Genomic DNA, 26,877 nt, shown 5'->3' with positions numbered 1-26,877 from the left:
CATAGTTTAAATCTTCCATCCCCTTAACCAGTTTAGTTGCACGTCTCTGCACTCTCTCCAGCTCATTAATATCCTTCTTAAGGACTGGAGCCCAAAACTGCACTGCATACTCAAGGTGAGGCCTTACCAGGGACCTATAAAGGGGCAAAATTATGTTCTCATCCCTTGAGTCAATGCCCTTTTTTATACAAGACAGCACTTTATTTGCTTTAGTAGCCACAGAATGACACTGCCTGGAATTAGACAACTTGTTATCAACAAAAACCCCTAGATCCTTCTCCATTAAGGAAACCCCCAACACACTACCATTCAGTAGATAGTTTGCGTTTATATTATTTCTACCAAAGTGCATAACTTTGCACTTATCAACATTGAACCTCATTTTCCAGTTTGCTGCCCAGTTATCTAATTTTGTCAAATCGCTCTGCAAAGCGGCAGCATCCTGCATGGAACTTATAGTTTTGCACAATTTAGTGTCATCAGCAAAAATAGAAACAATACTGTCTATGCCCACCTCCAGGTCATTAATAAACAAGTTAAACAGCAAAGGCCCAAGGACTGACCCCTGCGGTACTCCACTAACCACACTGGTCCAATTAGAAAATGTTCCATTTACAACCACTCTTTGTACTCTATCCTTCAGCCAGTTCTCTATCCAATTACAAATATTATGTTCTAGGCCAATATTCCTTAATTTGATCATTAACCTTCTGTGAGGTACTGTATCAAACGCTTTAGCAAAGTCCAAGTAGATGACATCAACTGCCATTCCAGCATCAAGGTTCCTACTCACCTCCTCATAAAAGGCAACTAAATTAGTCTGGCAAGATCTGTTACGCATAAAACCATGCTGGCACAAACTAATAGTATTGTGAACTGCAATGTATTCAAGTACCCTATCCCTTATTACCCCTTCCAAAAGTTTTCCTACTACTGATGTCAGACTAACAGGCCTATAGTTTTCAGGCTGAGAACGGGATCCCTTTTTAAATAACGGCACCACATTAGCAATCCGCCAGTCTCTTGGCACCATGCCAGACCTCAATGAATCCTGAAAAATTAAGTGAAGAGGTTTGGCAATCACAGCGCTCAGCTCATTTAATACCCTGGGATGAATCCCATCCGGCCCTGGACCTTTGTTTACCTTTACATGTTCAAGTCTCTTTTGAATTTCCTCCCGAGTGACCCATGCGTCAGTAGCTAAATTACATACGTACAGGATATAATAATCATAATGTGCAAGGTCCACTATTATCTATGTATGTTTGTTTTTTATTTAATGACTCTATGATCTGTAAGTCCTCCACACCACCACTTTAAAAAGTATGCATCCATATCTAAAAACCTTTTTTTTTTCTATCCCAAACCAGCATTTGAGTTAGTTCATATCCCTAATGTGCTGGTACCAGAGCAGTGAGCAGTTCAGGCCCAGAGCACTTTTTTCTTTAACACCTTCTCTCCTTGAATGACCTGACACAAACTAACAAATATCCAGCAGCAATGAGAAGTTCCATCTGCAGTGAAATGTTCTGTATGAGATTCACATGTTATGCTGAGACAGAAAACATTAGCGTTCATTGTTCCAGTTTCACGCAAAGAATGTATGGAATTAATTTGTGGTTCATATTTTGGTATTAAAAAAAAAGGTCATGTTTCTGCATTAGCATTGCAAGTGGTTGATACCATTCCAGTTAAAAGGGAATGAAACATTCTATATTAAAAATAACATTTGTCTGATACTTTTGAAATGTATTTTTGTAATGCTTAAATTCCTCTAATCAATTAATTGTTTTTCCTAAGCTGTAATTGCCGACAGCTGAGAGGAAGGAACAATTAAAATTATACTAAGTACATTTGTTTGCTTCTCATTTGCTTCCTCTTATTTATTATATCATCTGCCAATACCAAGTCTTGTAAAATGGAAAATAGTTATTTATTTTCTTTATTTGTGTCTTTTATTTCTTCTTTATATGTTATTTCCCAATATCCCAACTTATAAAATGGAAAATGTTTTTTATGTGTATGTTTTATTTCTTCTTTATACATTATCTGCCAATATCCCATCTTTTAAAATAGAAAATGGTTATTTATTTATGTGGTACTATGATTCTCATTGAGGAAGATGTTAATCTTTCAATGTACATGACTGGAAATGTTAATTGTTTTGAAAACAGCTAACACTAACAGTGGCCATTTGGCGATCTCGCCAAACAAGCAAATCTTATAATGTATGGCCACCTTAACTGAATAAGTTCTAAGGAACCATTGTGATTGAATTACTGGGACTGTACTACCCTTAAAGGTTTAAATACCGGGAAATTCTCTACCACTCAATTGAATTGAAAAAGCCACTTGGATGAGAGGTGAAACGGTTTCAAGGAAAAACTCCTAGCTTTAGACTTAATTCCAGTAGTGTCCTTAATATTTGCCTTATTGCTGCAGCCCAGAAAGGAAGCATCCGATTTGGCAGAGCTCCCCACCCTGTATGGCAGACTCTACATGCTAGATCAGATAGGGTCTTGCCACTAAAGTACACATGCAATTTGACTATCAATGCCAAGGGTCTGATTTCATTGATCTGTTTATTCTGACTGACTTCCTGAACAAAGAGATGTGGAGGGACCTTAGGGCAACTGCAGATCCTCTTCCAAATATGCTAGTGCCCCTTTAAGAGTTGAATTTTAAATTACATTTTCAGTCTGGTATGAATAACTACGATGCAATAGGATTGCAGTTTGTCTTTGAAACTTCAACTCCCAAATTGCCACACATGCCCACTTGGGCATTAAAGTTAAAATCGGCCAAAGTGCAAGACATTATTCATGTCATGTCATGCCATGTTTAGTCGTCCGTTTGGCTTCAGCCTGAGCATAGTAGTTATCCAAGTGGCACAATTATTATAAAGCTGCATTAGGTTTTATTTATTGTTATCCCAAAATGGTGTCACTTTTTGTTATTGTGCTTTTTTGCAGCAATAACATTTTTTAATTATGTCCCTGACACACATACATTTCCTTTTTTAAAGATCTATTAAAAGTTCGTCATAAATAATATGTGTTAGAAATGATGTAACATTACATTATAAATGATGTAACATAACATTACATGTCATCTCACTGTGTACTTGTTTTTAATTGAGATGAAAATAAACCTGACTTGACTTCAGTATGAAGAAACAATGAGGGTATTAAAATAATTATATGAAATCATGTGGGAGATCTGGCCTAATCTTGAGTTGTTTGAGAATCCTGCAAAATAAAATATATTAGGTTGAAATAGGTAAGCAGAAATAGTTGAAATAGTAGAAAAAGGTGAAGTATTGAAGTTGAAATAGGTAGAAGTAAGCAAACAGGGATTCAGCTATGGCAAGTATTTGGGTGTATGATAGGGTTTTTCTGATTTTATAAGGTATAAATGGGCAGGCAGTCACATACAATAGCTAATGCTTAGGCCTTTTTATTGGGATAAACCAGAAGTGGCATATTTGTACATTATTTGTAAAAGTGGCACTGCCATTGGGTTGTTTGTCCCTTTGACTGAATTAGTGGATCTCTGGCTTATAAATTGACATGCCAATGGTTCATATTGGGCCTTACTGCATAAATCTGCAGAAGGGGTGCTAGGTGATCACAGTGGAACAGCACATTGACATATCTAATAAGGTCAGCTCCCAGCTTCACTTTTTTTCCCCATGCAGGGGCGGGCCAAGCCGACCGGGCGCCCTAGGCAACCCGGTCGGCCAACTCCGCCCACCTCCCCGCCCCCCCGAACGGCGCATGCACGCCAAAGCACAGGAGGAGGTGCAGGGGGGTGGTGCGATTAGATCGCTCATTGCCTCCGCCGCTAATGACAAGCGGTGGAGGCAATGACAAAGTAGCACTAGGGGTAGGCCTGGCGCCTCTCAATCGTTGCGCCCTAGGCAGCTGCCTCTTCTGCCTACCCCTAGTTCTGGCCCTGTCCCCATGTGTACTACACTTTTGTACCAATCATTAAAATCATTACAGTCCCCCTGTCCTTGTTCAGATTTTTAAATAAGGTCTCTAATTGTGTTGTTTACATTTTTTTACCACATAAGTGTTTATAATACAGTAATTTTTTTCATCTGTTGTGAATGTCATGAAAAAATCTCCTAATATCTTTAGACTTTTATGTACCCATGGGACCAACAAATCCCAAGTCAGCTATTATTTAACCTTTTGCTCTAACACCCACAATATGTGACTGGCAGCTTTGTAGCAAATTGTAAATGCTGTGATACTCTGCGAGTGTGGTCCCAAGGTATCCTTCTATCTTTCAACCAATATATAAATACTTTGTTGATAGAAGAAGTGAAAGAAAATTGACCCAGTGTGATGATAGAACCTACTGCTGCTCCAACATTTGATTACATATGACAAATGTAACTCCAGTATCCAAGGCAACAGTGTGGATTATGTTTTGCAGCTGTTGGACTGCACCTGTTTCCTGCCCAATAATATGCCGCTGCCAATACTGAAATTCCGTTTTCTTTTACTGATGCAGTAGATCATTGACAGATTGACACGTTTTAATGCTGAAGGTGCTTATATTGTTTTGTAGCTGACTGAAATGCAAACCGAGAGCAGCTATTACAGCCCACAGAAAGTCAAATCCAGAGAGGTCATACGATGGGAGCAAGAGGGGACTACTGTGGAGGTAAATTCCAGTTCATGCCTATGTTTGGAATATGGTGGCTATTGATATTGGATAAGCTTCAAAAATAACTCTCTTCATGTATGACTGGTTAGCTTCATAACTGCAGTCATGAGTATAATGGATGTGTTCCATCATGTAGTCTAGAGATGGGCAATCTGTAAATGTCGGCAATATAAATATATTTTTTACCCTATGCTGAAACGGCAGGGCTCACATACATTTGCAAGTGCAATTGCAGTCTCCGCAATTTCCCCACAGTCATTTGAGAGTAAAACCACTTTCATTAAAGGTACCTGTGTTAAAATGCACTTCTGTATAGTTGTGCTGGTACAGCTCAGTCCTTCTGCCTTCTGTTCAGAATCGAGTGCTACTGCTGCACCTACTGATGCAGGGGAACCCTGGAGCAACCAGGCGTTTCCTCAGTGCCCTGCATCAATTGCCACAGTTCTGAGCTGAGCCAAAAGAATAGGATGCTTTTACACACCTAACAGCAAAAATGATGGCAGGCAGACTGAAATTTTTTGGTGGAACTGCACCCAATTAATGACAGCGCTCATGCAGATTGTCGGCAAATTGGACGCAAAGGTGCAGTGCAATTGCATCAAGATCATCACCCCTTTGTGACCACAATTCTTGGAAAAATGCTGCATTGTGGGACATAAACATGCTGATTTGTGCTTAAAAATGCACTTTGCTCAGCACACTTGTGGATGTACATGTAACATAGTAACATAGTAACATAGTAAGTTGGGTTGAAAAAAGACATACGTCCATCAAGTTCAACCATAATGCCTATATATAACCTGCCTAACTACTAGTTGATCCAGAGGAAGGCAAAAAACCCCATCTGAAGCCTCTCTAATTTGCCGCAGAGGGGAAAAAATTCCTTCCTGACTCCAAGATGGCAATCGGACCAGTCCCTGGATCAACTAGTACTAAGAGCTATCTCCCATAACCCTGTATTCCTTCACTTGTACTGAGAGCTATCTCCCCTACCCCTGTATTCCCTAACTTGTACTGAGAGCTATCTCCCCTACCCCTGTATTCCTTCACTTGTACTGAGAGCTATCCCCCCTACCCCTGTATTCCCTCACTTGTACTGAGAGCTATCCCCCATAACCCTGTATTCCCTCACTTGCTAAGAATCCATCCAGCCCCTTCTTAAAGTTATATAATGTATCAGCCAGCATGACTGATTCTGGGAGGGAATTCCAGAACTTCACAGCTCTCACTGTAAAAAATCCTTTCCGAATATTTAAATGGAACCTCCCTTCTTCTAAACGAAGTGGGTGCCCTCGTGTCCGTTGGAAGGACCTACTGGTAAATAAAACATTAGAAAGGTTATTATATGATCCCCTTATATATTTATACATAGTTATCATGTCCTCTTAACCGCCTCTTCTCCAGTGTAAACAGACCCAACTTGGCCAGTCTTTCTTCATAACTGAGACTTTCCATACCCTTTACCAGCTTAGTTGCCCTTCTCTGGACCCTCTCTAACTCAATAATGTCCCGTTTGAGCACTGGAGACCAAAACTGAACAGCATATTCTAGATGGGGCCTTACCAGCGCTCTGTAAAGGGGAAGAATAACCCCCTCCTCCCGTGAATCTATACCCCTTTTAATACAGCTCAAAACCTTGTTTGCCCTTGCAGCTGCTGCCTGGCATTGCTTGCTACAGCCAAGTTTATTATCTACAAGGACTCCAAGGTCCTTCTCCATGTGCACATATTAAAACGCTTTATCTTTGGTATTTAAGAAAGCTTCCTGGTGTAGGATGTGGCTAGAAATAATTTTCTACCAGGGGTTTCTGTTCAGTCAAAAGCAGCCAAATGTACAGAGTCAATCATGTTTCCAATAAAAACCTGAGTTCCTAGAGAAACTGATACGTTTATCAGAGGTATTTTTTCCACTTTTAGTAGTGCTGTGCCTTTGAGATCTCTGTAAGAGCTCTATTAAAGTTTCAATACATTCATTAAAGAAAAAAAGAATATTTTTATATTTAAACTAGGGATGCACCGAATCCACTTTTTTGGATATGGCCAAATACCAAACGAATCCTTATTAGCATAAGCTAATTAGGCTTTTGTGCGCACTGCGAAAAAAATTCAACTTCCGTGTTTACGTGACAAAAAGTCATGTAATATTTAGGGTTCGGTTTCTGAATCCGAATCCTGCCGAAAAAAGCCGAATCTTGGCCGAATACCGAACCGAATCCTGGATTCGGTGCATCCCTAATTTACACAACATCTCAAGTACTTGAGAAATCTGCATAGTAAGAAGCAAACAGAATAATATAGTCTATTAGACAGTTCTTTGCTCAGGTTTTACCTCTTGCCAGCTAGCTGTAGTAGAGATTTCCATAGACTAAGAAAATTGAGAATGGAAAGTTATTTTCTCATGTCAGTAGTTGCAGTTGAACGTAGTTAGTGTTCACAGACCTCTCCTAAACATTTACTCGGATGCACTTTATTTTTTGCCGTGCTACTACATGTTCATTTTCTCACAAAACAGGCATTCCTTTGTCAGGGTCATTTCTGTCAATTACATCCATTCTGCATTGGAATGGTATAACTTAGAAGTAACATTCTGTTAAATTGCCACATAGGTACTTATGAACGGAGAGCCATTCTTTGATTGCCAAGTTGGGTTTGTGGGTAGCCGAGCCGTTTGTCTAAAAGGAATAATGGGAATCAAAGACTTTGAAGATATTTCCAACAGATCTGATGAGGTAAGTTCTGCCTTAATAAATTAATGTGGAAAGTCTGTGGTGTTTCTGATTGAAGAAAAACGAGTCTTATTGCTATGCACATTGGTCATTAAGTGAATAAAAATCAGTTTAAGTGAGGCTTTTTACAAGTGCAAAAGGATAATGTTGCAAATAAGTGAAGATTTCATTATGATCTCAATCTCAGTTTTAGAGGAATAAGTAGTAACTGGAATTCTCTGTTACGGTTAATGATCTGTTTTGTTGGGGGATTTTCATATATGTGTTGCAAAACATCCAATAGGAAAGTGTGAAACACATTCTTATGGGCTTAAATGGAATGGTTGAATCAATATTGTTACTCATTACAAACAGTAGGCAAAAAATGTAACTACTTCACAAGATGAGAACAGTGTTTGGGTTATTTATAACATCTTTAGTAGTTATTTTGCTTGTGCTGAATGCAGTGTATTAAAGGTGTGAATAATATAGGTGTGACCAATGCACGGCCTTACAGGTGTGTACCTGAATTTGTAGTGTAAACAATGCAGGGGGGCAAGTTAATCTCACTCACTGTCACAGATGGGGGGGGGTGGCACATGTGGGGGCCCACAGGCCAACAGTTGGACAGCACTGATCTAAAGAAACTTTTGTTCAATTTTGTAGGAAGCCTGTTTTTTTACATGTGGGGAGAATCTGAGCAACAAAGGAAATACTTACCTCACCAACTCACTGTTTGACTACAGAAGTCCAGAAAATAATGGAATTCGAGCAGAATTTATCTTGGATTCAACTCTCCACAAGGTTCGTATTGCCTTCCATCTTTAGCCTGGTGCTGTTGTGTAGATCTCACATTTCTTTACACGAGTAGCCAAATTGGTCAGAAAAGGCCCTGATGTGATTAGTTTGCAACCACCCACTGACATTCAGCGAGCCGTACAGTGAGTATACAAACTAATCAAATCATTGGCTAGATTTATTTGCCAGCATGTTCAGCCAGAATCTGTTTGAGCAGATAGACCATATACATGGGGAGGTTATAACAAGTGTTGAAAATTAGACAAATAGGGTGACATTTCCTGTCCCTGTGTACCCAGCTATACAACTACATTTTTAGTAGCCTAAAATGCAGTATTAAAATGTCACAATCTAGTGACTGCATTCAGTTGCACAGACTTTCAGGCAGTCGATATGGACCAAATAAAGATGTTCACCAATGAGCCTTTTGTTCCTAAAGAATCTTTTTTTTTTTTTTTTGAAACAGTATCCTGGCGTTAGGGGTAGAGGAACCACAATCAAGGCCTTAACATTACCCAAATTAAGGCTTATGTCATTTGTTGCTCACTGTGGACAACATAGGACACTTTCATGTTTTTTAGGGGGCATGTTTGTAAGAGAGATAAATGTAGTGAGCAAGTGTTTCTTATAAACTTTTGTTTGCTTTTGCATTGATATCTGCCAGATTCCAAATTGCATAAGACATGGGTCTAATGGTCCCAGACACAAGTTGATAAGAAGGCCAATGCCACACAGGACTTGTAAACGACTTTTCTCCGTCTGCATTTTCTACACTTAACCATAAATTGAAATAGTTAATTGTGATATTTTTTAAAAATGCCTACAATAACTCCATTTGGTTTATATGGGAAGTTTGTGAAAATGCCAGCATATGCCCTTTTGTGCATTTAGTGCATTTGATAACTTTTTTATGTGTACCTGGCCAGCCAGCTAAAGGTATTTTAAATACTGGGTTTCTTCAATAATGGATTCAAACTTGCAGCTAAAAATAAACAAATGAACCCCTCTCACCCCGCCCCACACAAAAAAAACCACAATGAAAAAAATATACAAATGTTTTTTATGGTCATGTCAAGAGGGTCAAGGAAAGCAGAGACAGCAAATTACAGATACTTATTAACTAGCTGTTGCTGTTTTTTGTGGTCAAAGTGTCCAGCAGACATATGGATGTCCTTTGTGTAGTTTGCAATAGAAGTTTCATTACCTTTCCTGAAGGGTGAGGTCTTTGGATAACCTCTGTTCCTTTGTAAAGATAAGCCTTTTCTGTGTGTTGACACTCAAACCCAAACATGCACATGTCTCTGATACTTTGTCTGTACTGTTGTAATCTCAAGATTTTCCTTTTCTAGAACTAGCTTTGTGTTTGCTTTCCTTTGTTATTAGGAGACATACACAGAGATAGCTGGAATGCAGAGGTTTGGAGCTTTCTACATGGATTACCTGTATACAATGGAAAGCACCAGTGGCAAAGGTACAAGCTTATTTTTGTATGTTTGTCCTCCCTTCAATAACAGAAACAAAGACTTCCTTTAGTGCCACCTGGTCCTTGACAGCATGTCCTCGATTTTACCTCAGGTTTGCCTATTTAGGTACTTCTTTGTGTTCTAAAAATATACATATTTGCAAATGTCAATGCACACTTACCATTTATTTCAAAAACTTTTAACCCACAGGACCAAAGTATAGTAATTGTGGCATGTGCAAAAGTGTGGACACCCTATTAAGTCAGTGTTTAGTAACACCCCATTTGGCATAAACCACAGCATGTAAATGCTTCTTGTATCCAGCGTAGAGTATTTTAGTTATAGTTGTCCCATGTAGTTGCCCATTCTCCCTTGCAGATCTCTTTTATTTCTGAAAACTTCTCGGACTCTCTTCACTGTTTAAGATCTACCCACAGATTTTCAATGATGTTTCAGTCAGGGGGCTCTGAGGGCCATTCCAAAACCTGCTTTTTTCATGTAACTTTGAGGTATGAAGGATCATTGTCTTCACACTGGCACCTAGACTTAGCTGATATTTAGAGTAGTTCATTCTTGCTTTAGCTCATATATCTCCTATGCCATTGGCTTCCACACAACTCCAAAGCATAAAGTATCCACCCCCATGTTTACCAGTTGGCAAGGGGTTTTCATTTTTTTCTTAATTAAATGGCTGCTTTTTATTTCCTCCAAATAAAACATGTGGTGATGTGGTTAGAAGGTTAAATTTTCATCAGTTTCTAGCACTTGATTCCAAAAGACCTCTGGCTTGTCTGGATGCTGTATTTCATTCCTCAGATGTTGATGTTTGTGATGAGGTCACGGGTAAGGCTTCCTCCCAATGACCCTTTCATGCAGATCATGTTTGTGTAAGCAACTTTGCTCTGTAAAACGGTGCTAGAGCCCGTCTGTGTCAGTTATAGGCTTTCTTTTTAAACTATTTTATCTTTCTGCTGTTACTTTTGTTTTATGACATGTAGAGTTTTGTCCAGAGGAATTGTAGAGAAATCGAAAAAAAAAATTTCAGGGCCACTTTTAACTCCCACTATTCGCCATGGAAAAATGGCAAGTGTAAGAAGCTGATTTAGCTTAATGCAGTTTCGCTAACTACACCTCTTACAGTTAATTCTGGTGGATTCAGGGTGATGTAAAATACAAGCATTTTTACATAGGGACTTTACTAGCAAAGGACAATGTTTACTGACCACACTTTTCCAACCATGCAATTGATTTTTGTGCCAAATTTTGATATATTTTTTTTAATTTATAAACACAAAATTAAATATGAATAGAAATATTACATGTATTTACACTGTGTTCCTTTAGGTCCTTTAAATCAGCAAGATTTCACCTCTGGAAAACCTGAAGAACAGGGCTTTGTCCAGGAGATGTCCACTAAACGCCTTGTTATTGGCCCTATTGACCTTCGACTGGATAGTAGCTCTGTGCACAGAATCATGAAAATGGTGGCATGTTCTTTAGATCATGAGTATGAAGCCTACTGCAGTCCCCCATCAGGTATGACTTTTATTTGAAACATTGGATTTGAATGCAAGATGTATATTTTCTGGGGTTTTTTTTTATTCAATAAAGCTTTTTTCGGTGTCCCAAGTGCATTTAGTAGGCTGTCAAATCCCAACTAATATTTTTTAATGTGCTTTGTACCAAAATATTGCATTTGATTCCCCAGCTACTGTGGAGGAAAACAAATCTTTGCCAAGTCCTGAGGATGTGGCATCCTTGGAAGAATATATTCCTACCCGTCTATCATGTGTAACGATACTGAAGTGCACCATTACCATCACCATGGCTGAATTTAACCTCCTTGGGCATTTGATTCCTGTAATAATGGGACAGAAGGTATGCAAATGTTCATTCATGAAAATCATGTAACTAAATGAGGATGCCAGCGCTGCTAATTTACCCAAATTTGTTTAAATGTCCATTTAATTTAGGCCTCTTGTACTGTAGTGGTGTAAATAATAGTAATACAGAATACACAGAAAAGATTTCTGATCTTGCAATGGATTTTGCTTTGTGTTCATTAATAAACAAAGTAGAAGAATATGATTATGTTTGGGTGCATTTTATAGACGGATAGAGTATACAAAACACTTCCAAAACAATAACAATAGGGATGCAGGATTCAGTTTGGGATTTGGCCAAGATTCTGCATTTTTCAGCAAAAAGCCTTAAAATCATGTGACTTTTTATCACATAAACACAGAAGTTCTCTTTAACCCTTCCCTATGCTAGGATTTGGAATCGGTTTGGTATTCAGCCGAATCTCTCCTAAAGGAGGTCACCAAATAAGCAGATCATATGACGTATGGCTAGAACAGTCAGAAGTAATAGAAATTAAATTGAGTGCATATTTGGCTTAAATCCCAGTTGGCTGAAGAGCAGTGAAGATCAGTGTTGGTTCTGGGGCCATGTTGGATTACTTGATAAGCGGAGCAAACTGTCTGTAGTATCTTTTGGAGGCAAGTGTGATATGGATAAGAAAATGTTGCCCATGTCAGTACAATAATCAGGAAAATTATCTTTCTACTAATCTTTAAATCACCTCAGTATTATTTACACGTTATGACTGGAAAATATGTTGCATTTAATTAAGACGCATGAAATTTCCAAACAATTAACTAGTTGATTACATTTTTCCCATTCTTAAATTCACTTTCAGCTACTTTGCTCCCTTCCCCTTTTGATCTTTTGCAAGCAGAACAAATTATCTCTGGTAGAAAAACCATTACTTGATTTGTGGGCACAACTATAAAGGTAAATTCCTGCAAGCTTAATCTGGGATTTTATACATTTAACAGTCATAAATTGCAGTTTGGCCTACAAAAAAAATTTATCTAATCAGCCACGATAAGGGAAGTATTTACCATTCAGGATCATAATTAATTTTAAATTCTTTCACTTCACTTAACTCAGCTGAGGCCAATAACAATATATTTCTGCCCAGATGGCCTGTAGCTCCTGAGAGAAACACAAACTACATGGTGCTGGGGTGCTGCAATGCAGACACAGACTTCTTTTACTTCTGGGAATTGAACGTGGTGGAGGACATCTTCACAAAGGGAGCCCTGCATAGCATTCTGTTGTGTTGTTTTATTGATACAAGGCTGTAACTATCTTCACTAGAGCAGTGAGCTGACATAGCCTGCATTCAAATTGCCAGGCACCTAGATTCTTCAGGCTGAAGTGCCAAAGTCACCACCATATATGTGGTCTCATAGTAGTATGAGCAGCTGGTTGCATGTCCATATCAATTTATTGCTGCTGTTTGCTTGTTTGGCAGGATTGGGCATTCAGCTTATAATCACGTGCACACAACACTCATTTATATGTACGCACGGCTACTAAACGACGGGAAATATCCTGTCATAGACAATACAGAAAATTGCCTCTGCTAAAACACAGGTAGAGACAATTATCAGCATTGTCTATTTTAGTAGTTGTGACAAGTAGCTGCTACTAGTAGCTCCATGTGTCTTCACCCTTAGTCTGTTCTGTACAGAACAAATGAAATGTAGGCACACTTCAGCCCCAGCTGGGGCAGCTAGCTTTTCCCATGGAAGTTTTGAGCGTGTTACAGGCCCTTTAATTATGCACAGTTTCCTTACCTGCTGCCATGTGATATATAAATATTTGACAGATTTTTTTTATTGCCGCAGATTTTGTGTTCAGCCAAGGAATGTAAACTGTTATTCTGACATTGATTTTATTTGGCAATGTGGGATATGAAGGTTGCACTTAACATTTTCCTATGTAGTTGTCATTGTTAATAAAAGTCTCCCATTTAGGTAGATGTGTCTTACCCATGCAGAATGAAACTAAAGTAAATTATTTTTATTTCTCTTTCTCTTCAGCATGCCAGCCCTGCCACGTTAAACACAAGTTTTCAGCCAATACGGCCCCTGCCTGCCATCAAAATACTCGCTGACAAAATCAATTTTGAACATTCAGTGCCAATGTATGCAGAACAGCTTGTACAAACTGTAAGCAGCCTCAGCCAGCCGTCGGATAACCTGCTGCACCACTGCTATGCACATTGCTATCTGAAGGTATGTAACATTGACTGGTTTATATACACATATATATGTTTGCGTGCTTGTGTCTATACCGCAGACACATATACAAAAAAATTAGCATCTTTGCGTTAAGTTGGTACTTTGCAGAGAGTTTACGAAGATTAAAACTTTTTATTTTCTAGCAATAATAAGAATTCATATAAAATCCCTAATGACTTTCTAGTGCCGCAAATTTTATCACATTTATTAATATTTTCCTGACAGTTAGGAAAGTGTTTTAACGAATTGGCACATTCGTTGAAGAAATGTGCCAATTTTTCAGAATTGTATCTTTCAAGCTATAACACTTGATACAATTGCTACAACCCAGAAAAAAAGTTAAGCATTGGGCACATTTTAGTGCAATGCAAATCTATAAGGGGCTTGCCAAATCAGTACAAATCATTTTCCATAGGCTACAATTGGCTTGTAAATCTGAAGCTAGCTTGTCTCATCAGAATTGCCTCTGTGGCTTTAAATAGTAACAGTGTCATGGAAGTATGACCACTTTTTTTATTGGTGGGTATGTGGAAATCCTCAGCAATATGGCAGCTGAAATAGGCTGAATTTACAGGCCAAATCTGTGCATGCATGGCAGGCATAAAGGAGAACTAAAGCCTAACCAAAGAAGTATGGCAGAAATGTTGAACATTTTTGTTTTTGCTTCTGTTCTCAAGAGAGAGAGGGATTATTGATTCGGGATAAAATCTAATTTTCATGCTAGCTTCAGGAAGTAAATGTTGGCACCCCATCTTTATAAATTGGTTAAAAACTCATAATTTTTTGGTTCTGTCTCTTCCTGTATTTTATTTCTTTAAATATAATAATCTGATAATGATGCTAACCCCCCAAATTTTTGCAGTTCACAAATGTTTGAAGTACTATATTTGTGCATCTTGGCATCAGTTTCTGTGTTTTTCAGGTCTTTGGCTTTCAAGCTGGACTGATATCTATAGACAGCAAAGGGCTTTGTTCATCCCATGTGCCAGTGATCCCCTCCTTCAGCACAGCACTCTATGGCAAACTTCTTAGGCTCCCTCAATATTGGTAAGTCTAATATAGAACCCACCAACACAGTATGGCTCAGGCTCGGACTGGCAATCTGTGGATTCTGGCAAAGGCCAGAGAGCCTGCTAAGATGCCACAGATAATCACTATTTATTGGACATGTGTGGGTTTGTTAGGGCCTCTATGTACTTGCAATGCCAGGGACTATTTTGAGTGCCAGTCCAGGCCAGGTGTGGCTGAAGCTTAAATAAAAAAAAAAGAGGCAGTATGGTGGTGAGAGGTCTTGCACTGCTTGGGTCCCAAATATGATTCTCTAATTTCCTTTCTTTTCTCCCACAAACATACAAGCTCCTGATAAAAATTGCCCATAGTGTGTGTATGTGATAGGGACATATAGAAATAAGTGGTATAGGATCCACAAATAATTCTAATTTTTACTGTTGATCTTTTTCTCTTTAAAACAGTTGCTTGTACTTAACTACGCTGCATAAATCCATATCGGTGGCAAAACAATCCTATTGGTTTTTTTTCATGTACATATGATATTTAGTAGATTTAAGGAAGGTTGAAACTCTTGAAAGAGCCCATAACTGGAACTCCGAGGTTCTACGCTTGCCGGAAAATAGATTCTTTACCTGTATTATTATCTCTGCATAGAATGGAACTCTCAATTTTCTGTGACAAAAACATTAAAACTGCCTACTGCATTGTGAAACACAGGGGATATTTATCATTAAGCCTGTAATTATTTCCTGATTGGGGATTTATTTTTCACAAGGGATATATTAAATCATGATATGAACTTTGGTCATGTCGTAAAATTTGCTGTGATAATAGACCACTGCTTTTGCTTAACCCTAAGGGCTCTGGCACACGGGGAGATTAGTCGCCCGCGGCAAAACTCCCTGTTCGCGGGCGACTAATCTCCCCGAGTTGCCTACCCCTGCCATCCCACCAGCGAACATGTAAGTCGCCGGCGGGATGGCAGACGCGGCGGGGCGATTTCAGGAAATCGCCGAAAAAGACTCGTATCTCAAGTCCATCCCTGGACTTGAGATACAGATGCTATCAAACCCCAATGAGATCTGCACTGACATGCATACTGTTGCATTTACAGTATGGGTGTTTGTCTTCCTGTAAATACAGTGAACACAGGGTGAGTTCAAGTGTTTTGCCCATTACTTTTTTTAAATAGTTCAAACTATATATAGTATATAATAGTAAAGCTAGACAACCAATGGTACTTTTAAAGGGAAATTGTCATTACATACTGTAGTTACTCCCTTTCATAAGAAAACCATCAGAGCTGGAAGGTGGAATTTTTGTTTTGGGCGTCAATCAATAGAGGCTTTTCACTGGAAAAACCTATAATAACAATTGTATTAAGCAAACACTTTCCGTTTTTGTTGGCATGTGTTTTACCCTTGCAGAGGGTCTGTTTAGCATGCATGAAGGTGACAAGGTGTTTAAAGAAACTAAACCCATTTACTGGAATTTACAAATAGGTGCGATTTTAACCAGTAGTCTGGTCAGTCATTGAAGTCATTATGTGTATTTGAGCTGCAGATTCAGGTATGCATTGTGAGATTCTATAACTCGATTAATTTACTTGTTTTGGGGACCTTTATGTGTATCTCTTTGTATTGTGTTCAACACTGATTTAGAGACTTTGTTTTGTTTTACCAAGCACGACTCCCTGCTGATCCCAAATGCCCTAATAGTGTAGTGTAAAGTGAACCTTCTTGTTTACCATTTAAATTTAAATAATGATGCTGAGCTTGAGTAAAAGGAGTACCAGGGGGTCCCAGCTTGAAGCCACACACCTTTGTTTAAAATGTTGTCTTTAGGCTGAGTGTGAAAGTTGTTTTTTTTCTGCAGAATAACAAGAAACTGCTACCTTTCTCCAAAGAAAATACTGGTTAGGTGTGCAAGGCCCAAACCTGAGGCTAATGGTACATGGGTGGTTATTAGTAAGGCGATGATATCATGCAGGTGGTTACCCCCAATATCAGTCACTGGCTTATAATGCTGGGTGTTTTTGACATCTGTCTTTATATCATTTAAGAAACACTTTACAGACGCATCAACATATATTGATATTCTGTGGAATTCATTATAATATTTGGTCAGAAAGAGGCACTAGAGTTAGTTTTATTGGTGCCTATGGAGAATGCGCCTGCTGAGGCAAGCAGTATGGCAGTGCCCACTCATATTATTTTTATTCTTTCTGTAGCACCAACATATTTCCCAGTGATTTACAGAGTTTGTACATCAGTCCTGCTACAGTAGAATTTACAATCCAAGTTCCCTATCACGTACACAGATTAGCGTCAGTTTCATCAGGAGCCTGTATGTTTTAAAGGGGTTGTTCACCTTTAACTTAACTTTAAGCATTACATAGACCTTGATATTCTGAGGCAATTTGCAGTCGGTTTTCATTTTTAGTGGTTTTTCAGGTATAAAAAGTAACAATAATGATGAAATAATAACCTTACAGAGCTATAGTTTTTTGGCTACTGGGGTCAGTGACCCCCATTTGTAAGCTGGAAATATGTAGAAGGGAAAGGCAAATAATTAAAAAATTATAATAATAATTATAAATAATAAGTTCCAATTGCAAAGTTGTTATGAATAGGGCATTCTATGACAAACTGTGGGAGGAAATAGGAGTAGCCCTTGCAGTTTTATTTGCGGAAGTGCAAGGGTTCAGGGTAAACCCCTTTGTCTTGTTTCACTCCCGCAAATAACATTTCAAGGGATTTCCCTTCTTGTGTTTGCTGTGTGTGCCAGTGAAGTTTTCTTTATGTACTGTCTGGGTGGGTGCAGATCCCTCCATCATGGAGCACCTGGTACTCTTTTCCCAGAAGGCCAGAAGATTGTAAGCACAATCTATTCCTACACAAGTAGTTGGAAGTAACCCACTAAAGCATTTTGCGAACATATAAACCCCTAGATTTTATACACTTTTCACACAGTCCCAAATTTTTTTCTGGTGAATGTATTATAGTGAATAGATTGTCATGTCATTGTATAAATAAGTCTTTTGATGCCCCCGGCTTGTGCCTCATGCACCAAGCTCCTATAAATACAGCTTGCCTATAAATTTACATATAGCTTTAAAACGTATTGCAGAGAGAAGATGGACTTTCATGCCTTCAACTTTTGAATTTATGCTTTTCAATTACTCTGATATGCTTAGATTTGGGCATTTAGACATACAGCTAAATTTAAACTTAAAAATTCCTAATTTGCATAGGTTTTATCTTTCATTAATATATTTTTTAAAGCTGAATTACCCAGCTGGCAGTGGTCCCCAAATTAAAGGCACGTACAGTGAACATTTGTTTAATGATGATTATCTGATCACCCCATCCATTGATGAATTTTATCACTTCACAAAGAAAATGTTAAACCTGCCTGATCCAACTGTGGTTGGAACAGTTATACATTAAACAGTCATTTGCACCCTAATCATCACCCTAAAATTGTTAGCTCTACATGACGAAATCTGCCTGTTTATGGACAATTTAACCTCATACAGATAGCTGATTTATCTGCATGGCAGTGTTTATAGAAGCAGCCATGATTCCTTTAACAAACAAACCCCCCTCCTCAAAAAATATTTGAATTATGAGTCTCTTGGACTTGATAGTTCCTTTATAACACAAAGGGGCACATTCATTAAAGTACGACAGGTCTGAATACAAAAGTTTCGTATTTTTTCTAAACTTTTGCATATTTTCTGCAATATTTTCATTAATTTGCGCGACTTTTTCATACTTTGCGACAATTTGTGTGACAAAATCGTATTTGTCGCAACGAATACAAAAGTTTCAGAATTCATTCAAGCTTCGGTATTGTGACTTTCCTTGGGCCATGTTGGAGCTGCAGAGTGCCATTGAGCCCTATGGGAGACTTTCCTTGGGCCAGGTTGGTGCTGCAGAGTGCCATTGAGCCCTCTGGGTGACTTTCCTTGGGCCAGGTTGGAGCTGCAGAGTGCCATTGAGCCCTATGGGAGGCTTTCCTTGGGCCGGGTTGGAGCTGCAGAGTGCCATTGAGCCCTATGGGAGAATTTTCTTGGGCCAGGTTAGAGCTGCAGAGTGCCATTGAGCCCTATGGGAGACTTTCCTTGGGCCGGGTTGGAGCTGCAGAGTGCCATTGAGCCCTATGGGAGACTTTCCTTGGGCCGGGTTGGAGCTGCAGAGTGCCATTGAGCCCTATGGGAGACTTTCCTTGGGCTGGGTTGGAGCTGCAGAGTGCCATTGAGCCCTATGGGAGACTTTCCTTGGGCCGGGTTGGAGCTGCAGAGTGCCATTGAGCCCTATGGGAGACTTTCCTTGGGCCGGGTTGGAGCTGCAGAGTGCCATTGAGCCCTATGGGAGACTTTCCTTGGGCCGGGTTGGAGCTGCAGAGTGCCATTGAGCCCTATGGGAGACTTTCCTTGGGCCGGGTTGGAGCTGCAGAGTGCCATTGAGTCCTATGGTAAGCTTCAAAAAATATGCACTGAAGGTTTAAAGTCAGAAAGGTTTTCCCGCCGTTTACGATCGTTCGGATACAAAGATTTTGTGACTGTCGGATCGCCATTTGGAAACAATTGTTTCAATACGGAATTTTTGGGACTTTTGCAAACATCAGAAATCAGATTTCGTGATTCGGATTCGTACTTTAATTAATCTGGTCCAAAGTAGCAATTTACATGTTCCTGTTTTTTTGTGCTCGAACTCTAAATATTTGGAATTATGGTTCAAAAATGTGAATGTTTGATTTTTGCATGTGTTATATTGCAAAAAACTTCAGCATGTAAAAGCTTGTGTGTTTATGTGGAAGTCAATGGGCGTTGTCCTAGGCAAAATTCAAGCCTTTTTTTTCAATTTGAGATTTTCAAGTTTAAGTTTGTAAATTCACATGCGAGGTATTCAAGTAGCTTACTCAAATGAGTTTTGCATATTTGGATTTTTCAATAAATAAAGAAACATTTGAGTTTTTTTCAAAAGCAAGTTTAATCAAAATTGAAACAAACTTGACTATTGATAAATTTGCCCATTAGTCTCAACCATAACCCAGAGAGCTTTAAAAAGAAATAATTAAAAAAAAAAAAAAACAATTAAGCACCAAACAGCCACCAGGATACCCAGTGCAGCTTTTCCATGGAGACTTCAGAGCTTGGGGTTGGGCTTTCGAGATGCCTACACCTCAACTGTAAATCTAAACAGTGCGCCACACCGGTCTGTTATGTAAATGCAACAATAGCAACGCTGGGGTAATAAAGTAGAAAAATAAATGAGTAGACCAGCAGCCCACTTAAATGAAGTGTAGTTTGAAGTGAATAAAACTCCAGATGAAATACATCAAATGGCACTTGAACTAAATCGAAGTCAGCGTGAGTACAGCGAGCCTCATTGAAGTCCTGCAGTGAGTGAGAATTAGTCTGCTAAAATAACCTGGTAATGTCATTAAACTCTGAGTCACTTCTCCAAATTATACCACCTGCTTTATTTGCAGTTTCAGATTTTACATTCCGCCCTCCTCTAACAGTATACACATGTGATGCTACATATGTTCTTCTGTTTCTTGGTGGGGGGAAAGCAGCAACGCACAAGCTGCCTGAGCTTAGATTTTTTTCGCTATGAAAAAAAGAAAAAACAAAGACATTTTATGAACTGTTATGGAATCCCTCAGGTGGTATGTTTTGAGTTAGCAGTGAAAATCCTAACTTTATTTCTGACATAAATCAGCAGAGGACCATTCGATTGTGCGTGAGTGTCCTGCACAAACTCCCCAAACCAACACTAGCATCATTAGGCTTTGCTGACTCTTAGATTTTTCATGTTTTTTTTTTTTTTTTGCATTGAAAATAATAAACCTGAAATTTGATTACCTTGGATGTCGTCTTTTTTTTCTTGATACGACTTACTCGACCCACAGTGGTTTTAAATTCTACATTTTGTTTCCCCTTCAGAACGGAATTTTGTAATTGGCTTTGTAAAATGCCTGCCTGTCAGTCGTGATTCATGAAATTGCCTGGATTTTTTTTCACAGTGAGCAGGGGTACATGTAAAGCAATTTATTTGGCACATGGGAGGATCATTTTTAATGGCACATTATGGTGCATATAATTGATGATTAGTTAGGGATCTAGTTATTAGATAGTTATCTCCTTAAGGCTTAATGTCATTGATGCAGGCAAGCAGCTTAAGCAGTTTTTTTCTGGAGTCATTATCTCTTGTAAGAAAAGTACAAGTATGGGACCTGTTTTCCAGAATTCTTGGGACCTGGAATTTTCCTGATAAGGGGTGTTTCCATAATTCGGATGTCCAACTTTTTGTTTTACTTGTGAGCCACATGCAGATATAAAAAGTGTTGGTGAGCCACACAAGCATAAATAAAGTTCTTTGGGGATGCCAAATAAGGGCTGTGATTGGCTGTTTGATAGCCTGATGTGGGCAGTTCTTGGAGTATAACCATGTGTTTGTGCTTCCAAAACTTGCCTCCAAGCCAGGAAATTAAAAATGGGCACCTACTTTGGGGCCACTGGGAGCAACCATAGAGGGGTGGTGAGCAACATGTTGCTCATACGCCACTAGTTGTGGATCACTACCTTAAGTCTTAAAAAAAAAATAATAATTTAAACTTTAATTAAACCCAATCAGGGTCAGACAAGGCTGGCGGGACAATGGGAAAAACCCGATGGGCTCTGCCGACCCAAACACAATCCCCGCCTGCCCTTCCCTGTTGCTCCCCTGCAACAGTGGCAAAGTAAGTATATGGTTTGTGTGCACGTGGGGGAGAGGGGGTTGGGGCTCCTGGGGTAGCAGCGCAAGTGGGCCTTACCCCAGTCTGACCCTAAACCCAATAGTATTGTTTTGCCTCCAGTAAAGATGGTTTTTTTATTAGTTAAGATCAAGTACAAGGCACTGATTTTTGTTAAAGGGAAAAAAGGAAGCATTTTTAAAATTTAAAGTTATTTGATCATAATGGAAACTATGAGAGATAATTTTTGGAGCTTTTTGGATAATGGGTTTCCAGATGATTTGTCGCCCGCGACAAATCTCCCTTGTCGCGGGCGACTAATCTCCCCAAAATGCCATTGACGAAAATGTAAATCGCCGGTGGGATGGCATACGCGGCGCCACGATTTCCCCGAAATCGCGGACTTTCCTCTCAAGGCAACTTCCGGGGAGATTGTCGCAGGCGACTTGTCTCCTCGTCTGCCAAAGCCCTAAAAGAGTAGCTTATAAATCTAATGATAACATTTGTTTTTTCCCCTGTACTATAAATGTTTTGCTGAGAGGGAGAAGGACACAGCACATTCTGTGTGTAAATGACCTGCTTTTTGACAGCAGACAGGGTAAAAAAAAGCTAATGTACTTGTTTGTTTTGTTATGGAGATGTTAAATGTTGCAGAGAAGGTGTCCCATTGCTGTTTGCTTTCACTAGATTGCAATTCCAGGCTGAAAGTCTCACGTGCTTGCTAAGCTTATCTACTGTCACTTCCTTGTTTGCTTTAAGGGTCACACTGTACAAAAGCTTTCATTAAATCTTATCTCCCAGGATGGATGATGCCCACTCCTTTGCATGCATATTAGCATCCTTGACACTGAAGAGATAAGTTAGTTGTAATTGCCTCAGCCCAGCTCACTATGTGGCGTAGCCTTCCTCCCCAGGCATGCAAGGGTCCGGCCTTTTCTCACTAGCACCTGATTTCTTTTGCAATCCTTAGAAAGAGATCAAAGCAAAAGATCAAGCGGGGTGTGCAGTATTAGAGCAAGTATGTAAAGCGGGCAGATTAGGTTCAGCCAATTGGTCATTATCTGCTGTCAGCTTCTGCTTATCCCTATATCTATGTTTGGAGTGTTCCAGGAGCTCTCTGCTACCAACAGAATGCTTACATATGCTTTGCCCAACCTCTTACATTGTCATAGAGGTCGTATTTATATCACTATGCTCACTGAATAAAATGTCAGTGATGTGCTAGGATCAAATAAAAATGATAAAACAATATACAGGGTGGGCCATTTATATGGATACACCTTAATATGGTGGGAATGGATGGCCCACCCTGTATAATTTAATCAACACACTAAAGTTTTGTCTGGGGCTAGCATGATTGGCCATACCTGCCCAGATAGTCAAGCAATATGGTTGTCAAACTGCCCGACCAGATCTGAGCATGTATTTGCAACCACTCTTTGTTAGCCTTGCCATTCCTCAGGTCTCAACACTGGTTTCCAATAGCTTTTAGAATACAATTCAAACAAATTACCCTGACCAACTCTTCCCTACCAAGTACCTACCAAACTGCATTATGAACTTCTGCTTCTAACTTTATACTCATTACCTCTTTACATACATGCATTTAAGAATCCTGTAGAGCTCCTTCTCTGGTAATCCCTCCCATATTTCATCAGACTTTAAATAATTTTTTTTTCTATCTTATTTCCATCCACCCTAGTTGTCCTTCATTATATACTGTATTGTCACGGCCACTTGCAAGTGCAATGCCACATCCATTACTTTGATCACTTTTGATTTTGCCAATCCCTGCAACATGTCTTATACCCCCTTCTTTGTTTTAGATTTTTGGCTCTTTTGAGTAGGTCCACCTTAACTCTGTATCAGTCAATATTTGTATGAAATCTGTATGTTTGATATGTATTCCCATCTATTTACAGCCCTGAAGAATGTATGTGTATTATAAATAAATGTTAAAGGGGGTGGCTCACTTTTAGTATGTTAAATAATGGCCTATTCCTAGCAAGTTTTAATTGGTCTTTCTTTATTTTTATATAAATATTTTTGTAATTATTTCCCTCTTCTGACTCTTTCCAGCTTTTAGATAGGGTTGATCCAACAGCCAAAAAAACATTGCTCTACAATTTTATTTTTATTGTTGTCTTTTATCACTTATCTTTCTTTTTAGGCCCTCCTCTACTCATATTCCTCTTGGGCCCTAGCAACTGTAAAACCACTGAACAAAAGAACAAAACACTACAAAAAGCACAAAAAACCCAAAACAAAGAACAATTACAAACTGTCTCAGAATAGGATTCTCTACATCCTACTAAAAGTTAAATTAAAGGTCTTCAACCTTTTCATAATATGAATATAAATGGTATAGTACAGGGGTGGGCAAATTTTTTCGCTCAGGGGCCACATTGACAGCCGGGCCGGGCCAGTGTTACGCCGTTTTCACTCGTCAGTCCCAGAGTCAGTCCCAGAGTCAGTCCCAGAGTCAGTCCCAGAGTCAGTCCCAGAGTCAGTCCCAGAGTCAGTCCCAGAGTCAGTCCCAGAGTCAGTCCCAGAGTCAGTCCCAGAGTCAGTCCCAGAGTCAGTCCCAGAGTCAGTCCCAGAGTCAGTCCCAGAGTCAGTCCCAGAGTCAGTCCCAGAGTCAGTCCCAGAGTCAGTCCCAGAGTCAGTCCCAGACGATGAGACTTGCTGAGTCGGCGGGCCGGATTAAACAGACCAAGGGGCTGGACGTGGCCCGTGGGCCGTAGTTTGCTCACCCCTGGTATAGTACATATATCCAGTGGAATTGTACAGAGAGCCTGAGGTGTTGCTTCTTGTGAGGGTTAACTCTTGTTGCGCTTGAAGTCAATGTGCTTTTGCATGGTTTGGTATTATGCCTAACTTTGAACTGTGGCGAACAGACAAAAGATAAGCTGTGTAAAATGAACTGATGAAAAAAGGTTTGACAGGAAAACAGGTGAAGAGAAATAATGTACTGCCTTTGCTCTAAATTGGTAAATCTGTAGCCGATTTCAAGCAGTCTTACAGCTTGTACTTTGATGTGACCGTCTGTCTTCAACTAGACCTGAATAATGTCTGCAGTTTATTTCTGATCCCCTTTTCACAGTCTTCTAATCCATTTCGTGCAGTTTTTCTGCAGCTTTAAGAATTTCCTGTAGCAGCGCAGTATGAAAAAGAATGGTCTTTCTTCAGGAGATTAACCCAACAGTTGGGAACTAATGCACACTCTCCTATGCATGATTTTTACACTGGATGGGCCCATTAACAATAAATGCACAAAGGTTCTTCTCCTTAATCCATACAGGTTTTATACATCTCACTCTCTTGAAATCCATTGCTGATCTTCTGTTAAATAACTATAAGAACCCGAGATATTTAAAGTTTAAGGACTAAAGGTATCTTACATTTTTTGTCTTTGCTTCAAGATTTTGTGAGATGGCTAAATATTTTGCTCTTGTATTCATAGTGAATGTTCAATATATTTTAAACTAAAGGGACAGCATACCTTTTTCGTCAACATTACTGCAATGAACAGGGTGTGTGCCAAACATACTTTTTTCCTGTTGTTTAATTACAAATTACCTATGTTTTTGTCATTTCTTGAGGGTAAAAAGAGCTTCTCCATTTTGGTCCTTGCAAGGTAGATAATCTGATTACTAGTATACAGGCCCCCTTTACTTTTTGTTGTGACTGTTTTGTTATCTGGAGCCCATTGTGCAGGGGCGGTTAGCAGTGCATTGTTACCAACTGAATTGTATGGGTTAAAGCAGTGGTACAAAACTGACCTTACATTTTCCTGTACGTATGCTGCGTTTCTTTAGAGAAGTATATGATTTGTATATTTTGGGACCCACCTTTGGCCTTTTTTAACATTGAATCTGCATTCAGCAAGTAGGAGAAATGAGCAAACCAATATGCTTGCTGGAAATAGATTAGTATTTTTATGTGCATGAAAGCGATGGTGAGCTGTTCTCAGTGGTCACTATGGGCTTCCTTTGAGAGCCGTACATAATGCTAATCTCAAGTTAAAATATTTAAACAGCTGTAGGACCAATGCCGTCTGAGTGATTATCTAAATGATAAATCAAAGCATAATGTTTAGAATTCACTTGGCCTTGCAGACTTGATGACATGGATATGTCCTTATCCTGATTTATATTATGTTATAGTACAGATAACATATGTATGTAAATAGTTTACCATGTTATAGCTCAATATCTAGCCACTGATATTTCCCTAGCTGATAATTTCATTATTTTATTTTAACTGTTAAAACCATTTTTCTGCAAAATATTTTACAACTAGTACACAGTGCAAAATATCCATTTAACTGTGTTTCTTACCCACTGCACAATTTTCTTCACTAGCATTCCAGCATAGTATCACTTACTGCATCGCTGCAGAGCCTACTCAATTTTGGTGCAACTGTTGCACCTGGTTCATAAATCAGGGACAATTTGTGGTAAGGCTTATGTCAAACCAGGCGTATATTTTTGTCAAGCTGAAAAACGCTTGGCGAAAATACCGCCATACGCCTCCTACCTGTGCCTGCACCCGAATGAATGGAATACGCTCAAGCGCAGGCACATGTAGCCGATATCCGCATAATGCAAGAGAATGCAAAGCCTCGCGGTTTTATGCGTATTTCCGCTACCTGAGTGCATTCGATTCACTCCGGTGTAGGCACAGGTAGAAGCGTATGGCGCATATTTTCGGCAACCATTTTTCAGCTTGCCGAAAATATATGCCATACGCCTTGACTGACATTAGCCTTAGGGATGCACCGAATCCACTATTTTAGGATCTGGCTGAACCCCGAATCCTTTGCGAAAGATTTGGCCGAATACCGAACCGAATTTTCATATGCTAATTAGGATATGAAAGGGTTAGAGACAAAAAAAAAAAAATCACAATAAAAGCACCTTTTTTAAAAACACGCAAAGGGTGCCCTGGAATTATTGCCTCCTTCTGGTAGGTTTAAAGTACAGGACTTCCTTGTACCACAGCTTTGTGCCTCGTTGTTGTACTTACTGCTGCTTCTGGGGATTGAAGCAGGGTAGCAGAAGCCGCTCCAGCCAACACTCCCAATTCTCACGATTCTTCACTCTTCTCTAATTCTCCTTTGTTCAGCTGGGTAATACTGGGTTGTTTTTGCATAGCTTGTACTGCATAATAGGAAGAAAATGCAACTTTCTGTTGCAGTTACATTTGCAAATTACTTTACAATTATTTCAAATTTGTAAAACAAAAACAATGTTGGAAAGTTGCATGGAGCAACATCATTTGGTCAAAATGTAATCTTAGGTTTACAACCCCTAAAAAGCTCCAGTTTTCGCTAAATTTTATAAAGGTTTAAAAGTAATAGTTGATTAGGGCTGCTTTTGTC

At 39.3% G+C, this 26,877-nt stretch overlaps 1 protein-coding gene across 3 annotated transcripts in view; it reads left to right on the top strand.

Moving 5' to 3' along the window:
- Nucleotides 1-26,877, top strand: part of vps13b (vacuolar protein sorting 13 homolog B) — a 508,026-nt gene that overhangs the window by 57,498 nt on the left and 423,651 nt on the right. For all 3 annotated transcript variants that reach the window (XM_002934409.5, XM_012965216.3, XM_012965217.3), the window contains exons 9-16: nucleotides 4,579-4,674; nucleotides 7,283-7,405; nucleotides 8,048-8,185; nucleotides 9,563-9,650; nucleotides 10,987-11,178; nucleotides 11,351-11,520; nucleotides 13,536-13,730; nucleotides 14,659-14,783. In XM_002934409.5, the coding sequence (XP_002934455.3) occupies nucleotides 4,579-4,674; nucleotides 7,283-7,405; nucleotides 8,048-8,185; nucleotides 9,563-9,650; nucleotides 10,987-11,178; nucleotides 11,351-11,520; nucleotides 13,536-13,730; nucleotides 14,659-14,783 (1,127 nt within the window). The remainder of the gene's footprint in view (nucleotides 1-4,578; nucleotides 4,675-7,282; nucleotides 7,406-8,047; nucleotides 8,186-9,562; nucleotides 9,651-10,986; nucleotides 11,179-11,350; nucleotides 11,521-13,535; nucleotides 13,731-14,658; nucleotides 14,784-26,877) is intronic.

Source organism: Xenopus tropicalis, chromosome 6 (assembly GCF_000004195.4).
Source record: "Xenopus tropicalis strain Nigerian chromosome 6, UCB_Xtro_10.0, whole genome shotgun sequence".
NCBI lineage: Eukaryota > Metazoa > Chordata > Amphibia > Anura > Pipidae > Xenopus > Xenopus tropicalis.
Note: the sequence above shows the minus strand (reverse complement) of the source record. Positions and strands in the feature narration are given on the sequence as shown.